This window comes from Octopus sinensis, linkage group LG6 (genome assembly GCF_006345805.1).
Source record: "Octopus sinensis linkage group LG6, ASM634580v1, whole genome shotgun sequence".
Classification (NCBI taxonomy): domain Eukaryota; kingdom Metazoa; phylum Mollusca; class Cephalopoda; order Octopoda; family Octopodidae; genus Octopus; species Octopus sinensis.
Window position 1 is genome coordinate 23,103,901 of NC_043002.1, and position 10,754 is coordinate 23,114,654.

The 10,754-nt window shown below is 37.6% G+C and overlaps 1 protein-coding gene across 1 annotated transcript in view; it reads left to right on the forward strand.

Annotated features, from left to right (window-relative positions):
- The window catches only part of LOC115213461 (carbonic anhydrase 1-like), a 54,006-nt gene extending 43,778 nt beyond the window's left edge, over positions 1 to 10,228 (forward strand). Inside the window, exons 6-8 of the mRNA XM_029782444.2 lie at positions 3,180 to 3,246; positions 7,235 to 7,389; positions 9,882 to 10,228. Coding sequence (XP_029638304.1) covers positions 3,180 to 3,246; positions 7,235 to 7,389; positions 9,882 to 10,106 — 447 coding nt within the window. The 3' untranslated portion in view covers positions 10,107 to 10,228. The remainder of the gene's footprint in view (positions 1 to 3,179; positions 3,247 to 7,234; positions 7,390 to 9,881) is intronic.
- Positions 10,229 to 10,754: the final 526 nt, after the last annotated feature.

The following is a 10,754-nucleotide window of genomic DNA, read 5'->3' on the forward strand; positions in this document are numbered from 1 at the left end:
AGCGTCCTTGTAAGCTGTTTGAAGCATGACAACTGTTTCGACCGCCGTTTTCCCCAGCATAAAACAGAATTTCACAGAAGCACGTTGTTCCTTAGTCTCAGCGATCGCAAAAATCAACGAGAAACACTGCAAAAGAAATACGCATCACATGGCAGAGTGACCTCAACAGACGACGCCGGTCGGCAGACTGATGCCTGATGGTCACATCAAGTGGCTTTTAGCGGCGGAAGCCTGAACTACATACTATCCAAAAGTAACTGGAAACGTTCTCTGTTAGACAAGCCCAATGTAGTTATGGCTTCCGCCGCTAAAAACCACTTGATGTGACTATCAGGCATCAGTCTGCCGACCGGCGTCGTCTGTTGAGGTCACGCTGCCATGTGATGCATATTTCTTTTGCAGTACTTTTCGTCGATTTTTCGCGATGGCTGAAACGAAGAAACAACGTACTTTTGTGAAATTCTGTTTTATGCTGGGGAAATGGATACCACACGATTTGAATGAAAATCAGAAAATGCGCAAATATGATATTTGCTCATCGCTTCTTCTCCATAATCAGACCGATCCATTTCTTGGCCGTATTGTAATTTACGATGGAAAGTAGGTTCTGTACACTAATAAAAAACGTTCTTCACAGTGGTTGGACCAAAATTAAGCACCGAAAACCTTCCCTAAACCCGAGCTCTTCAAAAGGAAGGTTATGGTGACTGTTTGGTGGTGTACTTACTAGACTCATCTACTATAACTTCTTCACATCCGGAAAAACCATTACTGCAGAAACATATTGCCATGAAATTGCCAAAATGAACGAAAAACTGCTACACCTCCATTCCAGACTGGTCACCAGAAGAGGGCCAATCATTCTTCATGACAATGCTCGACCACACGTTTCATTAATGATGCTCCAGAACTTGAGGGGATTTGGCCACGAAGTTCTTCTCCGCCCAGCTTATTCCACACATCTTTCTCCTACCAACTACCACTTATTCAAGCATCTTGATGGTTTCCTGCGAGAGGAGTTCAAAAATCAAACTGATGCTGAAAGTGCGATCAAATAGTTCATCAGCTCTAGAACTCCAGATTTTAATGTTACCTGAATAAACAAGCTTGTAACTCATTGGCAAAAATGTATTGATTGCAATGGGACTTACTTTGATGAATAAAATTTCTGGATTGTTGAAATATATTGTGATGAATTTCATATTTCAAAATGTTGCTTACTTTTTTCTCAGCCTGATATATATATATGTGTGTGTGTGTGTGTGTGTGTGTGTGTGTGTGTGTGTGTGTTGTGTGTGTGTGTTTGTGTGTGTGTGTGTATGTATGTATGTATGTATGTATGTATGTATGTATGTACATGTATATATACTTTATTTAAAAGCAGCAAAATATCACAAAACTGTTACTCAGAGTTTCACGTTCCCGTTCGTCGGACAGTTTTGTTCAGAATGGTACAAAAATAAGGTTATATGCATGTCTATACAATTAGTTTGATAGATACACATTTGAAAATGGTTTTGTTTCATTGATCCTTTCAACTGATGGTTTTGCAATAACAAATTACGGTTTAAAATCATATTATTATAAAAAGCGAAGAAAACATTAAATCAAAAATAGCTTATAAAGAAGGAAAAGGCCTAAATACCCAAGGTAAATAATTAACTGTAAAATATTAATAAATTAATAAATCAAAAGATATATCCGTTTAAAACTTTTTTCACGCTAGATCACTTATACATTTAGGAGTATATACACATACCAAACAATCTATAATATATATATTTATTCCCTAAATATACGGACGCAGGTATATGGCTACATACATATACAGTCATATATAGGCAAGACATAAATATATACAAATGCATATATATGTATGCACGCGCTCAAAATCACCTGGCGTATGCTTATACAAGTTAGCTGTTACAGGCGAAAGAAAGAGAAGGAAAAAAATCAGATAATAAAAGTATGTGGGAAAGAAAACAGGAAAAGAAGTCAAAGAAATAAAAGAAAGAGAAACAGTTATATTTTTCCACCTTGGTTCGCATTTATGTGCTTACTCTGGTATATATATATATATATATATATATATATAAGAGGAAAATAAGAGGAAAAAATCTATCAGAAAGGAACTCTATCTCTCTTAGAAAAACATCTTTTGATAAGCATAACAAATGCGCAACCGGTTAAAAGAACTTTCACCTAATTAAATTACTTAAATTACTTAAATTATTTTGTCAGCATTTTCTTCATTTCCTTTTTTATATATCACAACTCGTGTTCCACATCTCCTTTTATATATATATATATATATATATATATATATATATATATATATATATGTATATATGGATAAGATCGATATTTAAATACCGATCTTATCATGTGGCCACCACGGAAATAAAAACCTTCAAAGGTAATAATTATTTAAAATTATAATTTAGGGTATCTGAGAGATACCACCACGCTGGAAACAGCAGTCAAAATTAGACTCTAAAACCACATTAAATTTAAACTGGTCGTGTGCATACGTGCATATATATGTATGTATACGTTCATATATGAAAGTATATCGTATGTTGTATATATATATATATATATATATATATATATATATATATAATATATATATATATTATATATATATATTTGTATTTATGTGCTTTCTGAGTATATTCCACTGATGAAGGCAGAGCATTTCTTATGCAGAGCCAGAAATCCGGGATCTGGAATTTTTTTGCTAGTTGATTTTGTCTCTTTGTCTTCTCTCCTGGTGCTGTATGAACATTTAATGTGGTTTTAGAGTCAAGTTTTGACTGCTATTTCCAGCGTGGTGGTATCTCTTAGATACCCTAAATTATAATATATATATATATATATGTATGTATCTATGTATCTATGTATGTATCTATGTATCTATGTATGTATGTATGTAACATTTCGAACAACAAATGAATGTATGTATTGACATCAGTTCATTCAACCACGTAATGACTCTCACACATTGTAATAATCATAATACATAATAATGGTTTCAAAGCATTTCGTCTGGCGTGCTAACGATTCTTCCAGCTCGCTGCCTTCGTTATAATGATAATAGCTTGATGTTTCCTTCAGAATTTAATCAAGCTTATTGCTTGTTTTCCACTTTTCATTGTATTTTACTATATTTTGTATAGGTAACCAATTGCAATAACACAGAATTCCAATGCATTATAAAAAAACTCCCAAGTCTACGAAACCCTGGTAAGCAGTAACTGTTATCTCGGAAATCATTATTTTCTTACGCTTGTATCGTTGCTTGTTAACTTGTCTGTGTTTTAGTATTTTCTCTATTTTTCAGTAGCCGTTCGGCAGCGCTTAGCAGGGGTCGGTAAAGCTTATTTTTACCTTCATTATAGTTATTGGTTAACGTTTTATATAGAATAAAATGTGTAGCTGGTAAACATACGCCTAGCTTTGTTTAGCCCAATAAAACAATACAGAAGAAGAGGAATAGTTCATGAAACTTCCAGATCCTTTTAGATGTGGTGAATTTCATGAGGTTATCGTACAGCCAGAAATCTAAGGTCTGACGTCGCTATAAAAAACGCATGGGCAGAGTTAGAAACTTCAGAGGGTTGAAGTTCAGACGGAGCAAATTTTGAATAGGTACTTTTTAAAAACGCACTGGATTGATGCAAAGCTATTTTAACGGGTGAGCCAGCGGAGTCATCCTTCCAGATCAACATTCTGATCTGTCACCCATTAATTCATCAATTATGCAAAATCTAATACTTCATCAGTTTTTGTTCTATTTTCTTTGATGAATAGGCTTTTACCTCTACGCTGACGACTCCACGCTGTTTTCATCTATGAGGAACCGTTGCAAAATTGACTATGCTAAACAGTCCTTTTTATAATGAATGCCTGTACAGCTGATTAGAAAGGTGACATTTTAGCCGCCAAAATATAATTTGAAACCTCTTTGAGAATTGTAAATTTCCTATACTAAAGCACCTCCAGCTTCTGGATGTAACTAAATACAGCAAGTTGGTGTGGATAGAACATGTTTCCACAGGTGCCGCCTAAATCCGTACATCATTTCTCCAGTATTCCCATCTGAATTTTCTCAAGGCCGGTGGTTTTGTCGGTTTCATTATTTTTATAATATCGTTTGTCATGAATATTACGTTTTGTTGTGCTTGTATTGATATCAGAAAATTGTGTTGTTAATGGTAACCAGTCATCAACATTAACGACAATCGTTTTGTTTTTTTTTTGTCTCTTGCTTGTGAAGTTCCAGTGTGTTTGATAAAGGGGATAATAATATAGTGGCCGGTTCTTCCAGAGAAAAAATAGAAAAATAGGCAAACAGAAAGAAAGAAAGAATAAGAGAGTTTACAATACTATTTTTCATTGATGTTATAGCTCGTTCAATGTTATCTTAGTCTGGTATTGTAATTTAATTTTGCGTGACTCTTTATTTGTAGTTGTTCTTTGGTTTCGTATATTTCCTTTTGATCCCTGGAGTATTACATTTCTTTCACTAACAGAAGAGTCAGACTAGCATTTTACGAATGATTTTGTTTGCAATGAAAATGTCCATTGCTTTAATAAGCCGTGTTTAATATATAATTAAATAACGTTTTAGCTGTAATGAGCTGAAAAGGTATTAATGTTATGGAAAATTTATCTCATAAAAGATAAGGGAGAAAACTCTTGTAATTACGAATGAACAAAACTTGAATGGAAATATGTACAATGGGTACAATGGCTTTCTTTTTTGTCATCTATGACCACAACATTCGACACGTTTCCACCTTATTTAAGCTCTAAAATAAGAAAAATCAATACGTAGCTACAAAGATCTTGAAATGACAAATATATGTTAAAATATTTCACTAATTTCGAGGCGTTGTGGTAATAGTGGCTTTGTGGTAAGTAGCTTGCATACCAACCATATGGGTCCCGAGTCAGTCCCACTACGTGGTACCTTGGGCAAGTGTCTTCTACTATAGCTTCGGGCCGACCAAAGCCTTGTGAGTGGATTTGGTAGACGGAAGCTGAAAGAAGCCCGTCGTATATATATGTGAGTGTGTGTGTGTGTGTGTGTGTGTGGTGTGTGTGTGTGTGTGTGTGGGTGTGGGTGTGTGTGTGTGTGTGTGTTCAGTTTCCGTCTGCCAAATCCACTTACAAGGCTTTGGTCAGCCCGAGGCTATAGTAGAAGACACTTGCACAAGGGACTGAAGGCGGAACCATCTGGCTGGTAAGCCAGCTACTTACCGCACAGCCACACCACACACACCACACACAACACACACACACACACACACACACATATAGATATATATATATATATATATATATATATATATATATATATATATTATAATATATATATATATAATATATATATATATATGTACATAACAGCAGTATCACGCACCAGCAGTGTTTAGGCATAAGCGAACCTTAGGTTAGTTAAAATATGTTTGTGACATATTTCAGCATCTAAAGACAAATTCACTGCAGTTACTGTTAAAAAAAATCTCTCTTATGGTTAAACAGTTGCCCAGTGTTGCCCCCTGTCGGATTCCCAAACGCATCTCTAGCTCTTTATCCGTTATCAAAAGGAAGTACCGAAGAGAGGTAATTCTGGGTAGACGTAATTCAAGCCGTAACTTTAACTAACACGCAGCCAACAACATTTACTGAATTGCGCCATTAGACCGCCAGGTCTGTGAAGAGCTAGAAACGCGTCTCAGAATCCAACATCTGTCTGTGTTCAGACTGTTTCTGCACAGGAGCCACCCGGACTTTCGCCTTGACTGTGAACAGGCATTAATCTACTCTCTTCATTCCTTTGCCTCATATGGGCTCAACTCACCGCCTCTCTTAATCTGACACCAACCTCACATGGATTCCCACGCACCGTTCACATTTAATTTCCCCCTCCACCTACAAACTTGTATATCTATTTCTTTACTACCCACAAGGGGCTAAACACAGAGCGGACAAACAAGGACAGACATAGGTATTAAGTCGATTACATCGACCCCAGTGCGTAACTGGTACTTAATTTATCGACCCCGAAAGGATGAAAGGCAAAGTCGACCTCGGCGGAATTTGAACTCACAACGTAACGCAGACGAAATACCGCTAAGCATTTCGCCCGGCGTGCTAACGTTTCTGCCAGTTTGTTTCTGCCAAACTTGTATACCGCCCACGTCGGAACCCTCACCACACACGCACCACTTTACACACATCCATACGCACTGTTCAACTCATCATTCACTTCACGCGCCATTATACACACCCATAACACCTCCCCACTCCACATACAGTAGCACCGACCGCTTCTCAACACCCACGCCACACACCATTATCGACACACCCACACACAATCTTCAATAACGTTACCACATGTACCAATATACGAGCAGCTACACACACTGTTTAATTCAGTACATACACCACACACCACATGCACACTCCTACACCCACACAAGCACATAATGCATGAACACGGACACTATATACACACACACGCAACACGCATAAACACATGCAACAAAGATAACTTTTGCCCACAAGCATACACTATACACATGCACACTATTTGGTCAAAGACACACACATACATATACATGCGCACATACCACTTGAAAAAGCACTCACCAACTACTACACAAACATACGCACACATACACACTACACACGTACACACACGTCAGACTCTCTTGCTCTCATTCACACATTCACACTCACACACACCATTTACGCACCTTCATTCATTGGAATCATCATTATTATCTCCCTTTCATTCAATCTCTTTTTATTATTATCTCCCTTTCATTCAACCTCTCTTTTTTTTCAGTCATACGCCATGTTGGACTGCTAAACTACAGTTTTTTTTCTCTCTCCGTTTTTTATAATTCTCTTTCATTTTTCCCCCTCTTATTCCTTTCTGTCGAAGAGCGTAGGCTCGAAACGTAAAAGACTTTTCCATTTTACCCGAGCGTTAAACTAATACACCTGCTTGTTCCTACACCTGTCTTTGTCTTTTGTTTTTATGTAAATTTGAACTATTTTTATATAAGTGGTTTTGAAAGAAAAGAACCGATATATAGGATAAAAAAGAAAACTGAGACTGGATGGCGATCGCTTCAATAACAGCTGCCAACAAGATAATTTGTTATGATTTGTTTTTGTTTTTTTATATATAAACGATTAATTATTCATATATTAACAGGATTCCCGACCCGTGTGTATTGCAATCTCCTCAAACTGTTGCCCAAAAATTTCGATGACTTTTTCCGCTATTCCGGAAGTTTGACAACGCCACCATGCTCAGAATCCGTTGTATGGACAGTTTATCCAAAAGCGGTTAAAATCTCGTCTTGGCAGGTAAGATGTATATAAATCAGTGTTCTTTCATTTTTGTTTCGTTTTGACATTGTTTTTGTTGTTTTTTGCATTTGTATAAGACCGCTGCTGTGTTGGATAAATGACATACATCTGGACTGAACAGCGTAAAGTTACTTTTATCGTCGCTGCTACTGCGGTTATCCTTGTTCTTTGGTCTTAGGTCAGCCTTGCTCGAACAGACCAATTATCTATGGCGTTCCAGTCATGACTATCCTTGTTGTTTGGTCTTAGGTCAGCCTTGCTCGAACAGACCAATTATCTATGGCGTTCCAGTCATGACTATCCTTGTTGTTTGGTCTTAGGTCAGCCTTGATCGAACAGACCAATTATCTATGGCGTTCCAGTCATGACTATCCTTGTTGTTTGGTCTTAGGTCAGCCTTGCTCGAACAGACCAATTATCTATGGTGTTCCAGTCATGACTATCCTTGTTGTTTGGTCTTAGGTCAGCCTTGATCGAACAGACCAATTATCTATGGCGTTCCAGTCATGACTATCCTTGTTGTTTGGTCTTAGGTCAGCCTTGCTCGAACAGACCAATTATCTATGGCGTTCCAGTCATGACTATCCTTGTTGTTTGGTCTTAGGTCAGCCTTGATCGAACAGACCAATTATCTATGGCGTTCCAGTCATGACTATCCTGATTGTTTTCTAAGACATGTATTTAGGCGCTGGAGTGGCTGTGTGGTAAGTAGCTTACCAACCACATGGTTCCGGGTTCATTCCCACTGCGTGGCACCTTGGGCAAGTGTCTTCTACTATAGCTTCGGGCCAACCAAAGCCTTGTGAGTGGATTTGGTAGACGGAAACTGAAGAAGCCCGTCGTATATATATGTATATGTATATATGTATGTGTGTGTGTGTCTGTGTTTGTCCCCCCCCCCAACATCGCTTGACAGCCGATGCTGGTGTGATTACGTCCCCGTGACCTAGCGGTTCGGCAAAAGAGACCGACAGAATAAGTACTAGGCTTACAAAGAATAAGCCCTGGGGTCGATTTGCTCGACTAAAGGCGGTGCTCCAGCATGGCCGCAGTCAAATGACTGAAACAAGTAAAAGAGTAAAAGGCATAATCTATTATATCCTTCTTTTAAGGCAATAAGCTGTGATTTAAGACCGGGATGTAAAACATACGGCCGACAGACCAGATACGTCCTGTTTAGCCTGGCCCTGGCCGAAATTCATAAAAAAAATCATTATTATTATTGTTACTACTACTGCAGTTATCCTTGCTGGGTGGAGGAGGAGGGGAGGAGGAGGAAGAGGGTGGTGATTACGAGGATGATAATGAGAGTGGAAATGTGATGGGTGAGGAGGATGAGGCAGTAGATTTTGAAAAGAACACAGGTTACGATGACAACTACTACTACCACTATAGCAGCAGCAGCAGCAGCAATAGTAGTAGTAGTAGTAGTAGTAGTAGTATTAGTAGTGGTGGTGGTGGTGGTGGTGGTGTTGATGCTGGTGGCGGCGTCGGCGGCGGTAGCTTTGATGTTGTTGGTATTCGCTTCAGTTAAATTCCTGTTAAAAACAAAAAAAAAAAAAGGAGGTTATGTTCGTTTTCCTCTTTCATTTTATTCGTTTCCTCTTTACTTGCAGTAAAGAAAAATAATAGCATAGCTTCTTAAGCAGCATGAGAACATTGGCATTTTGAATGACAGACATCATCCATTCACCAAAGAAACCGATTTAATCGATCCTGAGAGATGCTATAGGTCATTCAAAAGAAATATAACAGGACCAGCGCGAAAACCTGGGTATCTTGGTGGATTCCTCCTTTTCGCCTTCGGCCCAGTGCGTCCATGCTGCCAACAAAGCACGCGGAATTCTGTTCTTGATTCGACGGTCATTCGGAATGCTCACAGCAGCCATATTCCTACAACTCTATGTCACGCTGGTGAGACCTATATTGGAGTATGGGATTCAAGCCTCTTCTCCTTATCTCCTCAAAGACATACAGCATCTCGAAAGAGTCCAAAGCTGGCTACCCGCATTGTTCATGGTCTCAAAAATTGTCCTACGAAGAAAGGCTGAGGACGCTCGACCTTTATTCTCTTGAAAAACGCCGCCGCCGTGGTGATCTCATTCTCGCCCACAACATCATAAGCGGAAAGTGTAACCTCTCGAAAGAGCTGTTCTTCACTCCTGCTCCGGAGCGTCGGCTGCGGGGTCATTCCGCAAAGCTCTACCTGCGACGATTTCATCTCAATCGAAGGAGAGGAGCTTTCTCCGTCCGGGTTGCGGATCCGTGGAACAAGCTGCCAGACGATATGGTGAAGATGCCGACGACCGCTTTGTTCAAAGCCTCCCTGGACCTTAAGTGGCCTGAACTCTTTACATGAACACCACCCTGTACTTAACTCCATGTCCCCCTACATGGCCTTACTATTTGCTTTTGAGCCAAATTAACTAACTAACTAACTAACTAACTAAAACCTATGTTTATTTTTATATTATGTTGTATAATTTCAGATTAATCAGCTCCGTACGCAGCTGATCCGGATTTATGACGGTGACAGGACCGTTTTGGTAAACAACTTCAGAGGCCTGCAATCGCGAAATAATCGTAGGATTTATAAAAGCATCATTGATTCCGGTGCAACGCTTCCAAGACAATTCAGCCAACTAGTTTTCCTTCTGGTCATGATATTGTCAGTGGCGAATTTAGAGCTCTTTTCCTCAGCTGGTGTTATATAATATATACCTTACATGCAGACGTCCTTTCATGCACGCACATACATACACACACACATACACACATAAATACATACACACAGACCGACCAAAGCAAACATTCACACACACAATTTCACTCTCACACTATGCACATAAGTATGAATGTGTGTGTGTCTGTATATATATATACTATATTATATATATATATATATATATATATATATATATATATATATATATATATATATTATATATAGGTATGTATATATATATATTATATATTATATTATAATTATATAATAATATATATATATATATAAGTATATATATATATAGGTATATATACATATATAGGTATATATATTTATATAGGTATATATACATATATAGGTATATGTATATATATGTATAGGTATAATAATATATATATATTATATATATATATATATATATATATATATATATATAATATATATATATATATATATATATACATATGCAGTAATGTCTCGATATACGTGTTAATTCGTTCCAGTAGACTGCGAGTTAAACTAAAACTCGTAGCCATGTTATAAATCATAATTCTCGTTTCCTGAAACATATTTTACCTATAAAATTTATAATGCTCGTAAATAAATGACAATAAAACAACTGTAGAATGTAAACAAT